The 23741-nt window shown below is 32.3% G+C and overlaps 3 protein-coding genes across 3 annotated transcripts; 2 read left to right on the top strand and 1 right to left on the bottom strand.

The window, feature by feature from the left end:
* The first annotated feature begins 2394 nt into the window (after positions 1-2394).
* LOC123655546 (aminoacylase-1-like) lies at positions 2395-15006 on the top strand. Its single transcript, XM_045591317.1, has 9 exons — positions 2395-2581; positions 8924-9093; positions 9467-9638; positions 9753-9899; positions 10280-10350; positions 10462-10578; positions 12317-12412; positions 13489-13622; positions 14742-15006. The coding sequence occupies exons 1-9, from the start codon at positions 2494-2496 to the stop codon at positions 14944-14946; spliced, it is 1200 nt and encodes a 399-aa protein (XP_045447273.1). The 5' UTR covers positions 2395-2493; the 3' UTR covers positions 14947-15006.
* Positions 15007-17894: 2888 nt separating this feature from the next.
* Positions 17895-21073, top strand: LOC123655749 (zinc finger protein 569). The gene is made up of 9 exons (XM_045591503.1): positions 17895-18307; positions 18397-18536; positions 18612-18645; positions 18740-18771; positions 19061-19225; positions 19582-19707; positions 19793-19859; positions 20049-20177; positions 20253-21073. The coding sequence occupies exons 1-9, from the start codon at positions 18197-18199 to the stop codon at positions 20577-20579; spliced, it is 1131 nt and encodes a 376-aa protein (XP_045447459.1). The 5' UTR covers positions 17895-18196; the 3' UTR covers positions 20580-21073.
* Positions 21074-21169: 96 nt separating this feature from the next.
* Positions 21170-22467, bottom strand: LOC123655748 (NADH dehydrogenase [ubiquinone] 1 subunit C2). The gene is made up of 3 exons (XM_045591502.1): positions 22202-22467; positions 21980-22123; positions 21170-21297 (listed from the first exon to the last, which is right to left on the bottom strand). The coding sequence occupies exons 1-3, from the start codon at positions 22359-22361 to the stop codon at positions 21248-21250; spliced, it is 354 nt and encodes a 117-aa protein (XP_045447458.1). The 5' UTR covers positions 22362-22467; the 3' UTR covers positions 21170-21247.
* Positions 22468-23741: the final 1274 nt, after the last annotated feature.

The raw sequence follows: 23741 nt of genomic DNA, 5'->3' as shown, positions 1-23741 counted from the left end.
CTTCAATCGATACCGAAGCCAAAAATATGGTTTTTAGAATTTTTGTCTGCTTGTCTTTTTGTCTGTATGTATGTCCGGGATAAATTCAAAAAGTACTGCATGGATTTACTTCAAATTTGGCACGAATATTATTTAGAAGTCGGGTCAAGATATAGGCTACATATTATCACGCTATCACCTACGGCTAACGAGCAGTGAACCTTTATTTCTTCAACGCATTCGCAACGCGTAATCTAACGACGCATATTTGAATGTTGTTATTATGTTAATAATAACCATGCTATATGCTAGCTTCACACTATAAATATCACGCAATATAAGTAACTTAGGCCTATAAACATAATTAAATGAACATAAGTAGTATCAAGACAATTTTAAAGCAGCGCCATTTATGAGATTACAAAAACATCATCATCAATCCCTTTGTGGGTATAAATAATTTAAATTTGAACATGTAGGCGAGGTTAATAGTTGTTTTTAAAAGTCATAGATGAAGATGTGCATTTTCTTCTTAAAATTGTATCGTTAATTCGTTTCAGAGATGAGCAACACAATTTAAAAAAATGTTTTTATATAAGATTTAAGCTGCTTCATCTATGTCTTATAAAATTCATCGAGTTTGTCTGTATCTAACAATAATAACAAACAGAACTCAAAAAGAACTGCATAAATTTATAACAAAATTTAAACTCAAAAACGGCACGTTATTGCTGTAAGCAATTTGAGCTAAATAACGAAGAAAGAGGAAAATTAAGCATGACATACATATCTATACATATAATAAAATGGTAGGAAAGTCAAAACCGTACATTGAATTTTTTGTTTTTAATACTTGGGGTGTGATCTACAATTGATACCGAAACCAAAAATAAAGTTTTTAGAATTTTTGTCCATTGATTGAGACATTATTTTGGTCACTACAAATTAAGGAAGCCGGAAAACATTTACTAGACTGAGCATTGCGTCGCCTCAGATCTGTTCTAATAATCCCTACCAAAATTATCTTGGCAACATCTTTTCTCCTGTGTATTCTAAGATTATACAGATGCAGGCTATCCTAATTTTACCGAAAACCAACTTAATAAGCTTGAGCGACAACAAAATCGTGCGAAAGAAGAAGATTTACTTCAATAAAAAAACGAATCTGCTTTAGACCACAGGGACAGGACTGAAGTAAAACTTACGTAACTCTATTTTTTTCTATCTTCACTAACTTATATCTCCCTCTCAACTTCCGTTCACCTTGCCCCATCACACTTTTAGTAACTCCCCAGGTCAAGCGTGCGTAAAGAAGTTTTACTTCAATAAAAAATTAAATATAATAATTACTCAAGGTAATCTAAATACAGAGTGCATAGGATTTCATTGCGATTTTAACTGACGATTTATGATTAAATAATAGAAATAATAGGTCGGCTAATCGTCGTCCATCTCGCTAGGCCGACGATTTGCGTAAGGTCACCGGTGTAGGTTGGATATAATCATGTAAAGATTGCAGACAAGCGGGCTATTTGTTATGCAAATTGAAGATCTACGTCCAACAGTTTACTATAATAGGGTGAAGCGACACGAATAGAAATAAAAACAGTACATACATTTAAAATCGCATGACTAATATATATATATATATATAGGGTAAACATATAAAACATTATTATACATGATAATTTACTCTACTTTACTATCTGAAATTGTTCGAAACTTTTATTCCGGTTACAGATATCCTCTATTTTCGATTACGGAGCTCCATAACATCATTTTATTAATGATGCGCGGGTAAATTTTATGTGTGACTACGGGCCACATACATATGTTCAAGTCATTTTTGGCGCGAACTCGTGGAGACCTATGTCCAGCAGTCGACTTCGATAGGCTAAAGTGATGATGATGATGATGATGATGATGATGGGTAGATTTTGTGTGTCTAAGGAGGCTATTTAGTTTTGGTGAAATTTATGAGGTCTTGTTTATTATTCAGTTACTTGTGCCGAATCACTATGCCAAGAAACACGATTGAACAACCCGTCCAAATAGTAAAATTTAATGGAGTGTTCGTTGGAGTAAAAGTTACGAGTGTTGCCTTCGTTTTACGTACAGACGACACTTAACACTCGACTCTTTAACATTTAGTAGCCAAATTTAAGATGACGAGCTACGAGCTTGTAAATAGTCAAGCAATAAACAAACTTGTACCTACGTTAAAGAAACTCAAAAAGAAGAGCGAGTTATTAATCAAAAACAAAATTGCTTTTTTGCAACTTAATTTGTTAATAAATTTTGCAACTCAGAACCGAGCCGTTTATCACAATTTTTATCACCCGAACAAAATAAACGCAGGTATTCTCATAACAAACAGACAAGCTCGCCGCTTATTTCAATTCTTATATGTGGGTACCACCAAACGTGTTAATACGGTGTCAGTTACCGAACAGTCGCGGTGATTGCAACAATCTCGACATAACCTATAAAGTTAAGAGATAAAAAATAAATAAAATGCCACACAACTACGAAAACAATACTTCGATATCAACTTTTGTGGAATATTTGCGAATACCTAGCGTACAACCAAACGTTATCTATGGTAAGTGAAACATTTTATTACGCACCGAATGACTATATAAAATTGGATAATTCTTTTTTTTATGTTCGTTATTGTCAGCACCTACAAGGTTTTAATAAAAAATAAATATATTAATAAAAGGCGGTACGAAATTCGCCGGGTCAGCTGGTTTAACAAAACATTTTTTTTTAATAAGTTCATAAAAAGTTTATGTATAAAACTAAAGATGTGAATATGAAGATCACATCATTAACACCATAACATTACTACATACTACAGAAATATAAAACTTCATTGTTTATAAACTACTAGCTGACCCGGCGAACTTCGTATCGCCTAACACAAACTTTATCGTATGGTATTAAAGTTCAAATTGACTTTTAAGTATTATCACAAATCTTTTGTATGGGAGTATAGAAAAGTGTTGTTTTTAGACTTTTTCAGGAAATTTAAATTTTTTTTTTTTGAATTTTTCTCTCCGTAAGAACCATCCTCGTACTTCAAGGAATATTTTAAAAAAAGAATTAGCGAAATCGGTCCAACCGTTCTCGAGTTTTGCGCTTAGCAACACATTCAGCGACTCATTTTTATATTATAGATGTAAACCGGCGTAACAGTAGGTATATATAGATACTACGAGTAGTCTTTCAAAATAGAACGGTATACTCACACATACCCACAGTTACACAAATAAATCTACCTACAACAAACATGCTAATATGAGCGCTTGGTAAAGTGATTAAAATTGCAATTTTATAATGAAATACCTACCTTACCCTGTGGAAAAACTCTTATATAAAATGAAAAGTAAAAAGAAAGTTCCATTGGGAATCCTGATAGATCTATCTGGATCAAATAATACCCAGATAAAAATTGTATTTTAACGTATCAAATTGGAATTTAAGAAAGTATTTAGAATTCCTGTTTCAAGCACACAATACTTTACAATAACTTCCCATCAATCATCGTTTTTTATTTAGATCTACGAGTATCTGGAACTTTCAGCAGGGTAATAAAATAAAATTGGATAATGTGTCTCAATCAGGATGATTATAAGTAATTTGGTTGCTACGCGCCTACGTCTTTGAATAGTTGGTAACATCATACAAATAAAATGTTTTAATGACAACAATTTTCAAACATAGGGGTTATAAACTACTAGCTGACTCCGCAAACCTTGTTTTGCCATAAATGTTATTTACAACCTTAATCCCCCCCCCCCCCTTATAACTTAGGGACATGAAAAATAGATGTTGCCGATTCTCAGACTTACCCGATATGCACTCAAAATTTCATAAAAATCGGTCCAGCGGTTTCCGAGGAGTATGGTAACTAACATTGTGACTCGAAAATTTTATAAGTATGATGATAGTCATGTTTTTCTTTAAATTTTTTGAAGGCCAATTAACACAATAAATTGATATGTGGCACTCAAGCAATATGGTAATACACAATCTACGAATTTTAATGAGGAATGGTCTACGTTTAAAAAATTGTTCTCGATGCGTGGACGCAGCGCTCACAGTACTGGCGGCGCGCTGGCAATCGCGGGTTCGATCCCCGCTCTTTTCAAACATTTGTGTAGGTTGTACAGATGTTTGCCATGGTCTGAGCATTTGTGATTATGTTGTACGTTTTGTTTCCATTTTCTTTTTTGTTTGAATTTTTAATAGAACTCTTATGATTCTCTTCTTCGTCATACTCACATCACAAAACAAGTGTAATCAAACGAAAAAAAAAAAATTATCATATGAGTTCTTTTTATTTATATCGAAGAAAATAATAAACTAACAATACGATGTCCTATTATTATAATACATACAATAAATTAAACAGAAAACCATTTTGTACAGATAAAGTCTAAATTTACACTATTTATAAATTTACGAGATATTTAAAACTAATAATTGAGTAATAAACTAGCTGTACCCCGCGGTTTTACCCTTGTTGATTTGAGGAAAAAATAGCCTTCTTTCTTCTTAAAGCATACCTAACCTTCCTCTTTAAATGGGCTAACCAACTCAGGGGAATTTTTCATTTCAAACCAGTAGTTCTTAAGATTAGCGCATTTAAACAAATAAACCAAATTTGCACGTTTAGAATATTAGTATAGTTTAGTACACCTACACACAAGTAGGTACATTAATTTATTTACAAAAACAAAAGCGATAATATTTCTTTTAGTTGTGGATGCCAGTAGAGCAAGTAATCTATAATATAAAAATGAGTCGCTGAATGTGTTGCTAAGCGCAAAACTCGAGAACGGTTGGACCGATTTCGCTAATTCTTTTTTTAAAATATTCCTTGAAGTACGAGGATGGTTCTTACGGAGAGAAAAATTCTAAAAAAAAAAAATTAAATTTCCTGAAAAAGTCTAAAAACAACACTTTTCTATACTCCCATACAAAAGATTTGTGATAATACTTAAAAGTCAATTTGAACTTGAATACCATACGATAAAGTTTGTGTTAGGCGATACGAAGTTCGCCGGGTCAGCTAGTTATCAATAAAATGATATATAAGAGCAAGCAATTATCAATAAAATGATATATAATTTATGTGGAGTAATAGTTAAGTTTTTTGTAAAAAGGAGGCAAACATCTTAACCTTAGCGTATTAATATAATTGAGTATTTTAAGCATTATCTACTTTCATGCTATAAATTTAAATAAATTATTTAAGAGTAGAGAAACTGATTGATAAGATAAGGTGCTCTAAAGGTAACTAAATGTTAACATTTAGCATTTGATAAGCCTTAATTTTCATAGAAATATACTATGTTATTACAGCTAATATTTAATTTTACTGTAATAAAACATAACAAATACAATAAAACCGTAACTATATTACGTAATACTGGATTTAGAAAAAGGAAACAAAAGAGCACTTCGTTTCAAAATGGCTAATTTTTGGCTCACAAAATATGCGTGCAAATTTTAATGTCGGATGCGATCTACAAATTATGGTCCTACGCCCCTCGACAAAAGTAATAACAATCAGAGAACCGGCCTACATCATTCGATAAAAGGTACCGCTCAATAAATTTCAATTGACTATCAAGGATCATCAAGTTAGTTGCCACTTACATAACGTCGTGTGACATATGTACTTGTATCATATCTGCCTTTATATTAGATTACATTTTCGCTCGCAGCTTCACACAGATAAGGACTCCTGATGAAATAATTTTCAAAATAGCTCTAGTAGTTTTTGAGTTTATTAATAATAGAGAAACGAAATTCAAGGCTTTCCTCTTTTTAATATTGTATTTATAGATATAGATGAGACTTGCGGTATCGTGTTATTCGATGCTAGTAAGATCGTTTTACTTTTAAAACCACTTTTAAAAAAACTTAATATCGTAACATTCAACTTAAAACATATCAAGCAATTACGCATTAGAAAAAATATATATCTCAAAATATTTTAACCTACATATTAAGACGGGCTAAAAGTTTCGTATTTTGTATAATAATTGTGTTTGCTGGCAAACGAATAAAAACCGACCTCAATTACATCAACAAATAATACAACGTAGGTAGACGAAAAAAAAGTCAAGTATATACGCATTATCAAAGATTACTCCAAAAGTTGTAATCAGATCTCGATGAAATTTAAATGTGACCACATGATAAACATCGGCTTTCCATTAAATTAAAAATGATCAAAATCGGTACACCCAATAAAAAGTTATGCGGATTTTCGAGGGTTTCCCTCGATTTCTCTTTCTCTGGGATCCCATTATCACATCCTGGTTTCCTTATCATGGTACAACACTTCGGATATCTCCTTCCAACAAAAAAAGTCGGTTAAAAAAGACTTCATCAAAACCGGCACCGAATCACCCCGGAACATACATAATATATATATATATATATATTAAGTAGCCTTCTCCTTTTTTGAAGTCGGTTAAAAATTTAAATAAGTACCTATTTACATTAATATAAGCATAGATATGTACAATTTTGTTCGATAACTTGCTCGACATATAATATGAAAACGACAAGTAGTTTTCACAATCCCCTTGATGTTAACTTCACACCTAAAAAATTCTGAAGCGACCGAAATAGAGGAGGTGGAAGCATTAAGACTTCCCAGTCAAACCCACTCCATTTTTGTTGAGTGGCTAAAGACATATGTAGTCGGGTGTGGTCGTGAGTTAAGACCACACCTTTTCTGTTGATCAATTCTGCTGCTTATTCTCAATTTCGCAAATAATTACATTGTCTAAATTTCTTTCAGTGAGTTCATGTGGCACCCATATGTCGAGCTCTTTGTATAGCTAGCCTTTTTCAAATGGGTCAAAACGGTTTTGCGACTTGAGTCCCATTTTTCTCTTTTCAAAGTAAAACTTTAACTGAGTGCCCTACGCACAGCAGGATATTACCTGCTCACAATCTGGAGCAGCCTTACTAGGAAGGTACTTCGATCTTACAGAAGATCACAGCTAAATAATACTGTTTTCAAGCAGTATTGTGTTCCTGTTTGTAAGTAAGGGAACGCGCTTGCGATGCTTCTGATGTTGTGATGTGATGATATGATGTCAGACATCTATAGCTACGATCGCCGATCTAGTTATATAAAAAAAAAAAACTAAAATGTACCGAATTTATTCGTTGGATTCACCCATGTTGGCGGATATAAAAACTTTTTCATATAATTTTTAAAATGTCACCTTTTCATCATATCAAAACCAATTAATCACAAACAATACAATTAAAAAAATTTATTCCAACTTTTTACTTGAAAATAACAAAAAATTTCCCCGACTTATTACACCTGAAGTTGTTTCAGTTTAAATGCTCATTAAGATTCTGTAATTTAAATATGTTGATAAATAGTAGGTACAGATAATAAAATGATTATTTTTTTTTATTATAGCCATTAATGGCTTTTTTGTTTTAACGAAAATAAATTCTTATTGCGAATTTATTTTAAAGTAGACTGTATATTTTTTGCATACTCTTTGATATCGAGTTGCTTTGAACATTGTGAGCTTAAAAAACTGACCTTTGTATTTAAAACTGTGCCGATAAAACCAATAACACCAACGGTCGCGGTTGTAAAAGGCCACAACGACCGACGGTAAAGGCCTCCTTTCCATGTTGCATAAAGTTGAGCATTATTTGTCACTATGCTCCACAGCGGTTTGGGAGATAATTTCTCTACAGTAAGTAGCGATTGCTACCAGATACTTATCCTTAATAACACTGACCCTTGACTAAAATGGTCCAAACCTAGACCGACGACTAAACGTACTCACTCACTCACAAGATTATACACCTAGATCAAAAACGAGTATTTATATAAATGAAAATATCTGCAATAAACTGAAATTAAACTACTAATACGGTTCCCACTTTACATATACGGGTGACCTCAAGCTGGTAACAGTAACACTGCATGTCTTATCGATTAGCTGAAAATCACTTCTGATTTCCGAGGTCCCATCAGACTGCAACTCGGTGTGAATAAATGTGTTTTAGATTAGATAGAACACAGGCTAACGTTAGAGCTTAGTGTCACGTTTTTTGTATTTTTAAGACCTTTACTGAGACTGTATATGTCATACTGGGTATGTCCCAATCTAGAAGAGGTAGATATTACACACGCTTGTTTTTGCGAGATAAGAGTTATGGACCACTGACCAAAGGGCCAACCAACAAGATCTAAGCGCTTAAGAAATGGACTATACCTACTATCTTGTGATTTATAACCTTTAAGTAACAAGCTTAGTTTAGCGTGCATATCTTGCTAAGATAGACTCAGATCAAACTCCAAACCCTGTTCACACAATTGTGACTTACCAATAGCTTTTAACTGAGGTAGGGTACAGCAGGAAATATTCTGCTCAAAACTGGAGCAGCCCAACTGGGGAAGTAGTGTTGTTTTCCTGTGGTGACAGGAGCTCCTGATGGGGATTGGGGATAGGGTTGGCAGCCCGCTTGAGTTACAAGTGTCTATAAGCTACGGTGATCACTTACTATCAGGCGAGTCATACGATTGTTTGCGGACCTATTTACTTAAAAAATAAATCCAAAATGCCAAGCCTATCCCCCTCCAAAGATTATTCCATACCTAAGTCCAAATTCTTGATGCACGAAAAATAAGGTTATAAAATTAAAAATTCATTTATAAGTCATGATTGTTCGTTTATAAGTCATGATTGTTCAGGAGCGAGTTCGTCTCCAACTAACACTTCGGCGATTTTCGGGTGGTTGGGACCACGACCTTTTTTGAGGGCTGGATCCCCGACTGAGTGAAATACATTTCATATCGTACTTATAACTCTATACGTATAACTGTCTGTTTATTAAAAATATTTTGATAAGTTTATGATGTTAAACAAAACTATTTCTTCAGATGAATGCGTCAATTTCCTCAAAAAGCAAAGCGATGAACTTAATCTCGAATTCAAGATCTACGAATTAGTACCAAAGAAACCTATTGTAGTTCTGACATGGATAGGACAAGATCCTTCACAACCTTCGATCTTGTTGAACTCTCATATGGATGTTGTACCAGTATTTGAAGTAAGTATGGTAATAATTAGGATACTGAAACGTATTCAGATGTTACTTTGTAAAATATGTTCGCATATATCACAAATACATATGTAGAACACTAAAAATTTCATGAGACTTAAAATAATGACTCATATAATGAAACAATGCAGTATCATTCTGAAATCGAAGTACAGATGTTGAATGTTACGTACATTGCCACTTTAAGCAATTGAATAATCCCTTCCTACGTCTCTACTAGCTAGTTTCTGAATATTTTTAAATAAAAAACAAGCCTAATAAAACTAAAACATTAGATACTCAATATTTATTGTAATAGTTTTCACGTCAACTTTCAACTTTTTTTAAACATGTAATGAATGGAGAATGTTTAATCCTTTAGAATAGTTGGACTTATCCACCATTTAGCGGGCATATTGACAATGATGGAAAAATATATGCCCGTGGCTCTCAAGATATGAAATGCGTCGGTATACAGTATCTCGAAGCTATCAGGAAATTGAAATCGTCCGGAATCAAATTGAAAAGAACTCTTCACATTTCATTCGTTCCTGGTACGAATTTACTTTAATTATTTGCTAAAAATATAAGTTTTCAAAATTTAGTTACTAAACTTTTTTCAGGAGCTTACTTTATATAAAAATAAAGTTGGGTTTTTTTCACTTTAGATGAAGAGATCGGAGGCCACGATGGAATGAAGAAATTTGTTCTAACTGACAGTTTTAAGGCTTTAAACGTGGGATTTGCTTTAGATGAAGGAATGGCAAATCCTGGCGAAGAATTCGTCGTATTTAATGGAGAAAGGAGCATCTGGCGTAAGCATAATAATTTGTAACATGTATATTTGTAAATAATTATTATTATCATCACGAAAAAGAGTTATTTTATTATTTTTGTTTAGTCGAAATATTTTGACATCACTGTATAACCCGTTGCTGTTCGTACATAACGCCTCAACTAATAAAATGCAGCTTTTGGACTACCGGGCTGAGAATACAAATATCGGTTGAAGATCCATTTGATGGTGGAAAGAGGAAAACATACTGTGCTTTTGTCTGTTAGATATGCTGTGCATCTAACAGCTCTATCAATAAGTCTATCAACCTATAACATTAACTTTTTTTTAAACAACCAATAATGTACCTACGACTCGGCAACTTTACGGCTTAATTTTTTTTTTTTTTTTTTTTTCTAGAAATACATGTTATTTGTCCCGGTCAGCCAGGCCATGGATCTCTCTTACTACCAAATAATTCCGGTGAAAAGGTATTATTATTATTATGTATATTATTTTTATTTATTGGTTATTAAAAAGGATATTTTTTTAACTTTAAAAGTTTTCTACAAAAAGAATTTTCTTTTGCCATCTGTTTACAGATAAGGTACATCATAAATAAATTTATGGACTTGAGAGATGAACAGAAAAAAATTCTAGAAAGCAATCCTAAATTGAATATCGGAGATGTGACTACGATAAATATGACGCAATTGTTTGTAAGTATTCATTTCTTACAACTAACCAACCGGCGCGATTTCAACAATGTTGATTTTAATATCGGTCGGTAATGAGTTAAATAATAATAAACTGTGAATTTCATTTAAACTTCTAGTCAATCATCGGTGCGTAACGATTTCGCTTTAGTTGCTAACAAAGTAAAAAAAAACACTTGTATACAATTTAACTATGAAGAATAAAGCTATAGGTACTAGATTTTAAATTAGATCACCTACTTTTTCGTCGTTGATTTAGTTCACATTTTATTTACAACAGATTTCGCATGATCCCATAACAAATTTTATTTAAAAACAGTTGTAAATTTAAAAAATAATTGGTTTGACTTATATTGCTCTCGTAAGTTATAATGATCTTTACTATTACAAATATTTACAAATATTTTGGTTACTTTAATTATTATAAGTATCAAATTATATTTTTGTCGAAGCATCAAAGTAAATAATCCATATAAAATTTCATTGCAAATGATATTACGCCTTCATCATAAAGCGTAACGAGATAGACATCCAGGTAGACAGACAGCTACGTTATAATTTACGATACCTACATATATTTGTTTTCTTGACGTTATTAAATTCCTAATACAATTATTTACCTATTTGATAAGGTAGGTACACTAAGTTACGACCATTATTGTCTACAGTAACGAAGTGACTGCCAAGTCATTTTTACTTAAATAAGCCGATTTGCAATTCAATGAAGGAATGTTTCTGGTTGGGACAACCCACTTTATTTTAATATTATAAATATGTATAATTTGGCCTTCATTAAATGTTATTAAACAATACACAAGACAATATGAACACAGAAAATATGAGAAATTTTGAACTAAAAATATGGATACAATTTATCACATTTTTATCTCAAGTAAGCTTACGTTTTTAGATATGTCAATCTTAGATAAACTTGAATAATAACTGCTTTTCCTTGTTTCTATAATGTTTGTATATGACTACATGTGCGACGAGATTTCATTGTCATTCGCCTAAGTTTCAATAAATCAAATAATATAAAATGAGCTAATGTCAGTTTGTTGACGTTAAGATTATTGATCTTTCCTCTTAATCATCCTAACTCCTCAATATCCAGAAGTAGAAAAGAGGAACGTACTTTAAAATAATATTTTTAGTAGAAAAAAAAATTGAAAGAATGAGGGTTGTCTCACCAGTTATGGACAACGCTATTTGAAGGATGCCGGTATCTGACAGTAAAAAGCAGTTGATCCATTATTCTTTTTTACCATCGAAATTCTTGATATGATGATTTCTATTTTCGGTTTAAGCGAACTGTGGCGCCGTCTATAGTGAGTTCTTTACAGAGACCCGTAACTATTCAAAGTTTCATATTACAATGAAAATCTTTGACAGGAGACGACACCATGCTATTTTTAATATGCACGATTTTATTTTTGTGTACCCACACATTAGGAATTCTAAACATTTTTGAATATCATATCAAAAATTGATATGATATCCGATCATCGAATTCTACTATATCTATGAGATAATTCTATTCGCATATAATAATCTTATAATTTTAGTTTATTAATTGAGGAGAAATAGGTGCTACTGGTCTATTCTACCTCCCGCTGTTAAATTGAATAATCCCGCTGTTGACGTAATACACGTTAACAAGGACAAATCAATGAAAAGAATATAAAATTATAATTTTAAGAGCAAAAAAAATTTAAATAATTAAATACTTTTTTTGTTAAAGGGTGGAGTACAGTCAAATGTCGTTCCAGAAAAGCTGACTGTTGTTTTCGATTGTCGATTAGCAGTTACAGTTGATCACGAATCTTTTGAAAATACAGTAAGCATTTATATATAGTTATATATACATATTTAGCGGCACGGTGTATATACCTAGAACAAAAAGAAATAATCTTAGTTACGATTAAAACATGTATAAATTCTAAGTTATAGGTACATGCGAAACTCAGAATTTATAGATTTCGTTTGGTTGAGATATACGAGCTTTAACGCTAACCTACAAGCTTTAAAATTAAAATAAAATGAGTAACATTTTTCGCTCGGTTTTTTTTTGTACGACTAGGTCGCCAAACTTGCACCTGATGCTAAATAATAACCATAGCTTATAAACGCCTAAGACGCCGCGTTGGCGCAACGGTTACAGCCATGGATTGTACCTGTTGCGCTGGCGGTTGCGGGTTCGATCCCCGCACATGACAAATATTTGTATTGGCCATATAGGTGTTTGCCGTGGTCTGGGTGTTTGTGCAGTCCTTGTGGGTCCCCGCCGTGCCTCGAAGAGCATGTCAAGCCGTCGGTCCCGGTTGTTATCGTGTACACCTGATAGCGATCGTTACACATAGTAGGGAATATATCCGCCAACCCGCACTGGAGCAGCGTGGTGGATTAAGCTCTGATCCTTCTCCTACATGGGGAAAGAGGCCTATGCCCAGTAGTGGGATATTACAGGCTGAAGCGTAGACGCTTGCAACACTAGAAGCATCGCAAGCGCGCTGCCAACACTACCCCTAATCACTCCCCGAGGAGCTCTGGTCATCTTTCTCACCACAAGAATACAACACTGCTTGAAAGCAGTATTATTTATCTATGATCTTCTGTAAGGTCAAGGTGCTTACCCAGTCGGGCTGCTCGAGATTTTGAGCAGGACATTTCCTGCTGTGCCTATATGTTGTGTGTAAAGATCTATATGTTGGTGTATAATTTTTTTATTTTATTTTATACAAGAATGCATGTTTGAAGCCAAAGAAATAGGTTACGAGTTTCAGAATCCGAGGAATCTTTCGTATCTTTAGTAATTTCCACAAAACTAAAAAATATAGTCTAAACGTTACGGAATATAAAGCTTATTTTGTTAAGTATAATTACAGTAATCAAGTCTTTAATCTGTGTTATCAGGTCAAACAATGGTGTAAGGAGGCCGGTGAAGGTGTGTCATACGAGTTTGAACAGAAAAATCCGTGTGTCGAGTGCACAAAGACGGACGACAGTAATCCCTATTGGGTCGCATTTAAATCAGCTTGCGACAAAATGTATGTTGTTTCGAAAACCTAAAAAAAGTGCCTATATCGCATTAAGGTAATCGCGTTTGCACGCAAACTAAAACGAATCCGACTTCATTAATTACAACGACAAGTGATATAACGTAGGTACACGAAAAAATAGTCAAGTACATAATCGGCATCAAAGATTACTCAAAAAGTTGTCTTCAGATCTCAATCAAAATTAAATGGAGCCACGTGACACGCACCACCATTCGATCAATAAAAAAAGTCAAAATCGGTTTATCTAGTCGAAAGTACTAAGTACATAATAATTGTGTTTGCAGGCAAACGAAGAAAAAGCGACTTCAATTATATCGACTAGTAATACAACGTAGGTAGACAAAAAAAATGTCATGTAAATACGCATTATCAAAGATTACTCCAAAAGTTGTAATCAGATCTCGATGAAATTTAAATATGAATATGTTTATCATGTGATAAACATCGGCTTTCGATTAAATGAGGTGAATATGTGCTCATTTGGCACCATAGAAAACGATTAATCTTAAAAAGGAGTAGTTTAGGTAATATAGTTTTGAAAAGCCTGTTCTCTACTGCAGATAAAACCTAAAAATATTTCGTGTAAGATAAAATTTACCAGCAAACGGTAAAAGAGACCCTAATTATCGACACTTCGACATGGTTATATAATTATCCTTTTTCACAGTCCAGTCACATCGCAGACTATGTAATTGTTCTGAAATATAGACACTTTAAGACAGAGTCAGGCGTGTGGCTACGGCATTAAAGAATATAGCCACCCCCTCTTTTCCCCTGGGTATCGTAAGAGGCGATAACCATCCAATTGCTGGCTTTGAAAAACACAAGCCGAAGACGGGCAGCAGCGTCTTCGGTGCAACAAAGCCAGCCCTGCCCAGCGTGGTAACTATGGGCAACACACATGAGTTCACGCCATTTTTGACGCGAACTTGTGGAGGCCTATGTCCAGCAGTGAACTGCAATAGGCTGTAGAGAGTGAAAGTGAGATAGACAACTTTATTATGAAAAGTATGTTTACAATTCCACAACGGATTTATGGTACTTTATAATCTCGTATTTAGATTCATTTACCAATATTTATAATTCTACCAAGTTATATGCCTTCAGGAATCTAAAGCTGGATATCAGGATCTTCCCAGGAGGTACCGACAGTAGATACATTCGCCGCGTCGGCGTTCCTGCTATCGGATTTTCCCCGATGAACCACACGCCTGTTCTTCTGCACGACCACGATGAATATCTCAGTGCCGATATATTCCTAAAAGGAATAGATATCTACGTGAAATTAATCCCAGCTATTGCCAATGTTTAAAAAAATGCTTCTTATAATGTTTATATTTTTACTCTTTTAAATAAATGTATTAAAATAGTATTCATATGATATATTTTTGAAATGTCATTATATTATTACGTTTTATTCAGTTATTAAATTTTTTTTATCTAGTAACGATTTTAAATTACAAAAAACCTGCACCCCAACCACTGTACCAGCTTACTCCTCAAGTCAAGCGTGCCTAAAGAAGCTTTCCTACAAAAATCTAGAATAGTCTGTGACAACAAAGTTCCTATGATTTAAAAAAAGTTTAGTAATTTAAGTAATAATACTAAAACAATTACCATAAAATTTAGTGTGTACGAGTATAGTTGAACTTTGATTAAAACATATAAGCGTATTTAATCTCACACTTTTTTTTTATTAATTATGTGATATATCCACAGGCTTATTATGCCCGTGCTTTTGTTATTCCATATATTATTATTATTATTTTTTAACATGCATCGGTACTTCACCGCAACTTAGAATCTAGAAGCCTTAATAACTAGTATTAAAATTTCAAATTTCTAAAAGTCGACGCGAGTCCACTGACCAAGACTATTCTACATATTGCTTTTTTATATTCTTACATACTAATTATTTTTATTATATTTACACTTATTTGCTAACTACAACATATGTACACTTATTTTCTAACTACAATATATGTACACTTATTTGCTACTTACAATGTACACTTAACCTATGTTATTGTTAGTAGTTAGGTACTTTTTTTTGTGCTTAGGAATCGTTTTATCTATTTAATTTTTTTTTTTTATAATTTTTATTAATATATTATATGACTAATCCTATCTTATTAAGTAAATATATAAAGCCTTATAATTACAATTACATTATCCTATTCCTATACTATTACATTCAATTTTAATCTCACACTTACAAAGGATAACTTTATCATTTATTGTTACGAAATTACAATTCCTAAGTTCTGAATGAAACATCTATTAAAATTTTGGATTAATGATATATACGACGATCCGTTGGCGCAACGGTCACAGCACTGATTTGTAGCTGTTGCGTTGACGGTTACGGGTTCAATTCCCGCACATGAGAAATATTTGTATTGGCCATACAAATATTTGCCGTGGTCTAGGTGTTTGTGTTTTCTCCCTATCGTGCCTCGGATAGAATGTTAAGCCGTCGGTCCCGGTTGTTATCATGTACACGGATACACCTGATAGCGATCGTTACTCATAGTAGGGAATGTATCCGCCAACTCTCTGACCCTTTTCCTACATGGGGAAATAGGCCTATGACCAGCAGTGGCATATTACAGGCTGAAGCAAATATTTATAATATCTTTTAACCTTTCTTTTGTTAAATTAACTGTGGTGTTTTAGTCGTAATACCTTGTGCTTCGAAACAGTAGATATAAGATTTTAAATTAGCATGGTTATTTCCATCATTAAAATTATTTAAAACAGAATATTTACCATGTTTTTAACCGACTTAGAAAAAAGGAGGAGATTACTCAATTCGAACGTATATGTTTTTTTTTAATGTATATAAGTACTCACATATATAAGTACTCACTCAATAAGTGACGTATGAATGATTAGTGTGATAACTTATTGAATATAGTTAAAAGTGTATATTGTGAATGAATAACTATAGATTTGAAGTGAGAAATAAATGTTTCATTGAGTGTTTTCAATCGTGTTCTACAATAGTAGAACTACACACACACTTTTTATTTTTATTTATAACTTCGTAGATAATGTCGAAATATCGAGCTCTACAAAATAAAAATAAATAATTGTGTTTGCAGGCAAACGAAGAAAAACTGACTTCAATTACACTACAAGTAATACAACGTAGGTAGACGAAAAAATAGTCAAGTAAATACGCATTATCAAAGATTACTCCAAAAGTTGTATTCAGATCTCGATGAAATTTAAATGTGACCACACGATAAACATCGGCTTTCGATTAAATTAAAATCATCAAAATCGGTACACCCAGTAAAAAGTTATGCGGATTTTCGAGAGTTTCCCTCGATTTCTCTGGGTCTCGATTTATCATCAGGTCCTGGTTTCCTTATCATGGTACTAAACTAGGGATATCTCCTTTCCAACAAAAAAGAATTATCGAAATCGGTTCATAAACGACGGAGTTCTCCCGGAACATACACAAAAAAAACAAAACAACAATTCGACCAAAAACTCATTTCGACCGTATATACGGTCGAATTGAGTTAGTTGGTGGAAAAGTAATCGATACATATGTAGTAAAGAATTGCAACAATTAATGATACCTATTCGATTCACCGCTTTTCGTCAATGACAATGTCGAACACAGATGTATACTATACGTCTATCCTACACTCGAAAATGTCGCGTTTGGCAATGTTTTATAGAAGTAAAACCTCTTTACGCACGCTTGACTTGGGAAGTACGTGTTACGAAAAGTGTGATTGGGCGAAGCGGACGGAAGTTGAGAGGGACATATAAGTAAGTGAAGAAAGAAAGCGAGAGAGTTACGTTTCGTATGTTACTGTAGACGCAATTAAAGAAGTTTTACTTCAGTCGTGTGGTCTAAAGCACGCTCGTTTTTTTTCCTATCTTATGATTTTTAATTTTTGATATTGGTGTTAAGAAATCGATAAAAATGCTCTCTAGTGTTGTTTTCAGACACAACATTTTGCCATTTACATTTAATGCTCTTAAAAAAGTGAAGCCAAATTTAGTGAGCCGCTAACTCCTGATAGCGCCCAAATATGCATTCCACTTATAAAATTCGTCTACAAGTACAACAACCGCGGCGTTGTTTACGTTAATAGAGGCTTGGAGAGTTTCTTTTAACATTTATTCTACTCTATGTTTGAGAGGAAGACTGTGGAATCGTGGTCGAGGGCATTGTGGGCCTTTACCTTTAGTGGAACGCGCCCTTCATTGATTCTATACTACTACTACCTATACTCTTTGACAGTTAAAGATTGATTCCTGTATGCTTATATTACTCTTTGGATTGATTCTAAAAATGCGTCAGTTCGTATAGATGTTGATTGTTTTTATCTTTCTTTAATTTTTTCCTTTCATTAGGTAATTAGCTTTTTCGAATATAATTAAACTTGCGCCAATAATTAACGCCACACGTACGAAGTCGCGGTTGGCCGCTAGTAAACAAATAAAAACTGATCATAAATTCACAACTATGTTTTTGTTTATTATTAATGAATGAACAGTAGATATATTCTTGTCAAAAAGTTCAAATCTGGGCTTTTAAGATGAATAAGATATGTAGGATTTGCTTAGAAGAAGGTGTTTTGTCTTCAATTTTCGCTAAAAATTATCCCGTATCATTATGCGAAATGATAGAATTTACTACGAAAGTTAAGGTAAACTGAACCTTTCCATCTATTTTCAATAATTTTATGTATACTAACAATAATATAAAAACAATAAATTTAATTTTTGGTGTTTTTAGATAAGAATTAATGACGGATTGCCAGAACAAATATGCAGCAACTGTGTATATAAATTAGGTGTAGCCTATCATTTTAAGCAATCTTGCGAAAGCGCAGATTTACGTCTCCGAGAATATTTAGCCCTAGATATGCCAAACAGGTATTATTTCTGGGTGTAATAGGTTTTTTATATTTTTAAATTAACTGTTTTTTTTTATAAATAATTATTTTACAGAGTCAAAGATGCAATAGTAATGACTGATCCCATAGTGAGTATTGCAATAATATAATGATTTACAATAAAATATTTTTTGTATATATTATAAAAGAAGTATATATGTTTCTGTAAATTTACTTTTACAGGTTGTAACCCAACGGACTATAATTAAGAAATGGTAAATAATTATAATAAATATTACATTAATAAATTTAAATATATTTGTAAAACCCCAACATTATAAAGTCTTGGTTGTAGTAATATTGAAACAGTTTGTATTTATTTTAGCAAAAGTATGCTGTAGTATCAGAAATATATAATAAGAAAAATTACCCCCATTATATTATTAAGTTAATATGAAAATTCTTTTGTCTCATAGCAAAATTTACTATTATAAAATTTATCTTTGCATTTTATTAATGTCATAAATTCTTACTTCATGTTTTTAAATATTAAACCTATTTTAGTAAATGTAAAAATGTAGAACAGAAAAAAACCTCATCAAATTACAAAAAAAAGCCTGAATCTGAAAAGTTAAAAAGAGGACCAAAGCCGAAGCAGAAGCAGGATCACTCTTGCTATCAATGTGATAAACAATTTAAATGTAAAGCCCAGTTAGAAATACATGTCAGGTAAGATATATTAAAAAAAAAAATAATGTACCTAAAAATAAAATAAAAATTAGGTACTAAGATTTTATTACAATCAATGCTAATGTTATACAGAGGAATGAAATTATATTTTGTTTTTAATGGGTAAACTCAAAAACTACTGCATTGATTGCCTTTTACCAATATGCTATGTTATCACTGAGTGACATGGCTATATTTTAACAAGAAAAAAATCAAACAGCCAAAATCATATAATTCATATGGGTGAATTAAAATCCTTTTTAATTTTTACTTCTATGAGTTAGTGTTTTCCTGTGTAAAATTTACATTTACATTACATTACAAAGGAAAGTTATATTTTTTAAATAATATTACAGGACACATACAGGTGATAAGCCCTTTGTCTGTATGTTCTGCCCACGGAGATTTACTCAAAAACATAATCTTACAATACATCTTCGTATGCACACTGGCGAGAAACCTTTTCAATGTGACGTGTGCAGGTTTGTCAGCCTTTTTTAAACAAAGCTTATTAGATAACAACAATTTTCGTATCATCAATAACATAAAACTTTTTTTTAATTTCAGTAAAACATTTTCAGCTCAAGGGAATCTACAAACACATTTGAAAATACATACCGGACAAAAAGACCATGTAAGTAGATACTAAAATATAGATCAACAGCATAGCTTTTACTGCTTTGCTTCTGTGCATCATAGTATTTTAAATAACATAGTTTTGAAACTCATTTCCTGTCTGATAAATAGGCTTTCTAATAAAAAAATAAATTTAAATTAGACAATATATAAAAAAATAATAATTTATTTATATTATATATTTTAGGTTTGTTCTTTATGTAAAAAGTCATTTATAACATCAAGTGAACTGACAAGACATATGTTTAAACACAGAGAAGTAAAAGGTTTTAAATGTGACATCTGTGGTGCTGCCTACGTCCATAATAGAGATCTAGTAAGCATTTTAATGGGGTTAAATCTTTTATCAAGTTATTTTATGAAAAAATTCTAATAAAATATTGCTTTACAGAAGAAACATCACTTGAGAAAACATAAAATATCTGAGACATCTAAGGCTCAAAATGACTACAGTAATAGCAATAACATAGATATAATAGGAGTAGATGAAACCAAGAGTATATCTGTTCCAGTAGGAAATGACGTTCCAGACAATAAAATTCCAATAAGTAGTGTAAATAGAAATCATCATTTATATGAGAATAAAGATTTGAAACATGATCACCAGTATGCAAGTAACATACCTTGTGATTCTCTACATTGTTCAGTTTGTGGGGAGATATTTCACTATATGGCACCTTTGGCTCAGCATTATCTTATTCATCATAAGGGTATATAAATAAATTTAATATATATTTCTAATCTTACTCAAAATCTGGAGCTACCGGACTGAGGAGGTACCTGAACCTTACAGAAAACCACACCCACAAAAACACCTTTCAAGTAGCGTTGTGGTTGTATGATATGCAAGGTACCAAAACTTGTCAATGCCCTGTATTAACAACAGAAATGGGGTCATCAAGCCCCTGTGACTCTCTTGGGATTACTGGAATCCCTATCTATGGTAACCATTTTTATGTGGATCATATACATGTTTACTACTCTGTTAGTATAAAAAGGGAGGTTTTAACAAGAGCAAAAAAGGTTTGACATATGTTTGCAGACTTAAGATTGGTCAATCATTATATGAGTGTGAATCATTATAATTTCCAATATTAATGGGATTATTTAAACAAAGCCAGCTTACATAAGTGGTCACAGCTTTCTTATACATAAAACTCTGTGTGTGCATTACATGTGATAAAACTAAAAAATAAATAATTATTCAACATATACTTGTATTTTTTTATCAATTCTATTCTCAAGATACAAGAAGATGAAGAATAGTATTACAGACAAATAAAAAAATTTGGTTTAATGAAAGAAATATAATTAATTGCAATTTATTTAAATAAAAACAAAGAATCTGCACTAATTTATCTGCATTTTTTTGTATCACTAATCAAATTAACGGACAGGTACCCATGGCTCCAAAACTTCACTAAACTTTTTCCTCTCTGAAAAAGCACCAGAATAATTACAACCACATACTTAGACCATAAATAATAAAACATTTAAAGCAATTAAATCTTGTTATCTATATTTTTAAATAATATATATAATAAACAGTTATTCCTAATACTTTAAGTAATTTATGTAGCTGAGTATATGAAATACAACTAAATTGGTTGTTATTAGATAGAATAAAGAAATGGTTTCATATGTTGTGCCTAATAGATCAGAGAATGCACAATTTTGTATTTTGTATTAATAGATTTAAAAAATTAAGATTCCATTATGTGTGTGCTATGTGTGGCTATGTGTATAAAAAAAGGCTATAAATATTCCAATAACAAATATTTCAAATGCTGCTACTACCCTATTGAAAAATTCCAATAAGACCCCATCAAAACAAAACACTAAAAGCCACTTGGAAACCAATAAATATTATATATTTAATGGTTTCTAAGTTGCTTTTGTTGCTTTTGATGGATCCTACTGGTATTTTTCAGTAGGGTACTATCAGAAGCAATGCCTTCACTGCATACCAGAAAATAATTACTATTATAAACTTAACTCCAAAAAAATTCAGAGGTTAAGTTTGTTATGTATAATGTGAAACCACTTCTTATGTATTTACATGTTCTATCTACTGGATTTCAAGCACATACATTACTATCGTGAACATAGTCAAAATACCTGGAACAGGGAAATCTTCAGGGTGCAGTTGAATGTAGTGCCTCAGAATTGCGTCTTTTTCAGCTAAATATTCTTCTCGTTTGTTCGTTACATACGTAAAAAGCGATGTCCAACCAACTACACCTATAATATGCTTTTGTATACCTAAAAAGACAGACTAATTATAATGACAGTATTAATTTATTATTATTTTGTTTTCTTGTTATTATGTAATATTGTTACCGCTCATGAGAGGACGTCTAGTGCCAAAATTTATAATAAGGCCTGTTCCCACTCCGAAGAATGTACCCAAGAGGTAGGGCCAGTATTCATTTAAAACAGGCTTCGTTCGTCCTTCATTTCCCAAGTTTAATAATTCAATTGCAGATAAATTTGAAGACATCTTTATTAATTATTTTTCTCTCAATCGCAAAAATCTTACATTTCATGTAGAAATGTCAATGTCATTTTCCACAATCCAGTGACATTTTCTTTTTACCTTGCCATGTCCACAGACAATTTATATTGCACTATTTTAATATTTTTTATAAATTAAGATGGCCATTCAATAGTTTATGAATCTTCTAGGTACAATACGTCTATATCTTACGTTGTTCAATTTACTTTAGTACACATTTATTTAATACATTCCTGTAAAAATAATATAAGGCATGATACCCAATAGTTAAAGCTATGAAAGCCTGAAAAGAATACTATATATATATATATATAGTAAAATATTCAGCGTAGTATCTCTATGTAACTGCTACATGATTTTAATTTTATGGTAAATTATATAAATCTCACTTATTTTATATCTTGAGTATTCACCTCGTGTCACCCTATTCACATAATCTATACATCTATACAAATAAATTAAATCGGAATGTCTGTTTGTAATATTAAAATAACCGCTTTTTACTAAATGCATATGGATGTATACACGGTACATATACCAAAATAACATTTTTTACAATTTTTGTCTGTCTGTCTGTCTGTTTGTTCCGGATAATTTCTGAAACGACTGGACCCATTTTGACGAGACTTTCACTAGCGGATAGGTGATGTAATAAGGGGTAACTTGGGCTGCTTTTATTTTAGAATTTATTATTAAATTCCACGCGGACGAAGTCGCGGGTACAGCTCATCATTTCAGCCTATCACAGTCCACTGCTGGACATAGAAGCCTCCGCCAAAAGTGGCGTGAACTCATGTGTTTTGACCACGCTAGCGAAGACGCTGCTGCCCGTTTTCGGCCTATGTCTTTCAAAGTCAGCAGTTGGATGGTTATCCCTTCGTCGCTTCTTACGACACCCACGGGAAGAGTCGATGGGGCACAGCTAGTATTATAATAAACTATGGACATTGATACATTAGATACGTTCTGTTTCAGTTTTTAACTAACCTATTTTGAATGAAACTTTTTCAGTTTCTTTTCTACGTAAAATGATTTTCTTCCGTACCATTGACTAGGTAAACAACAGTACCATTTATTGATATCGAGCAAAAATAGGCAAAATATAGCTTTTTTGTAAAAGAAATTCCCCTTTAATAATCATTTTATTTTAATTTTATTATTTATTATTAAAATAAAAATACAACTGAGTATTTTGTGAATATTTCAAGTGCCTACCTGTTGCTATTATTGATATCGAGCAACAAAGGGCAAAAAAATCGCGTTTGTTTCATGAGAGCCCTTCCTTAATATTTATTTTATTTTGTTTTTAGTATTTGTTGTTATAGCAGCAACAGAAACACATAATTTGTGAAAAACTTAACTGTC

This window comes from Melitaea cinxia, chromosome 8 (genome assembly GCF_905220565.1).
Source record: "Melitaea cinxia chromosome 8, ilMelCinx1.1, whole genome shotgun sequence".
In the NCBI taxonomy this organism is placed as follows: domain Eukaryota; kingdom Metazoa; phylum Arthropoda; class Insecta; order Lepidoptera; family Nymphalidae; genus Melitaea; species Melitaea cinxia.
The sequence above is the reverse complement of the archived record's forward strand: the minus strand, read 5'-3'. Positions and strand labels throughout refer to the sequence as shown.

Coding starts and splice junctions, on each gene's coding strand:
- LOC123655546 (XM_045591317.1), top strand. CDS start 2,494: ATGCCACACAACTACGAAAACAATACTTCGATATCAACTTTTGTGGAA. Junction 10,579..12,316: donor TAAATATGACGCAATTGTTT/GTAAGTATTCAT, acceptor TTTTTGTTAAAG/GGTGGAGTACAGTCAAATGT. Junction 13,623..14,741: donor AAATCAGCTTGCGACAAAAT/GTATGTTGTTTC, acceptor ATATGCCTTCAG/GAATCTAAAGCTGGATATCA.
- LOC123655749 (XM_045591503.1), top strand. CDS start 18,197: ATGAATAAGATATGTAGGATTTGCTTAGAAGAAGGTGTTTTGTCTTCA. Junction 18,308..18,396: donor AATTTACTACGAAAGTTAAG/GTAAACTGAACC, acceptor TGGTGTTTTTAG/ATAAGAATTAATGACGGATT. Junction 20,178..20,252: donor ACGTCCATAATAGAGATCTA/GTAAGCATTTTA, acceptor ATTGCTTTACAG/AAGAAACATCACTTGAGAAA.
- LOC123655748 (XM_045591502.1), bottom strand. CDS start 22,361: ATGTCTTCAAATTTATCTGCAATTGAATTATTAAACTTGGGAAATGAA. Junction 22,124..22,201: donor TAGACGTCCTCTCATGAGCG/GTAACAATATTA, acceptor CTGTCTTTTTAG/GTATACAAAAGCATATTATA. Junction 21,298..21,979: donor TGAAGATTTCCCTGTTCCAG/GTATTTTGACTA, acceptor GTGCTTTTTCAG/AGAGGAAAAAGTTTAGTGAA.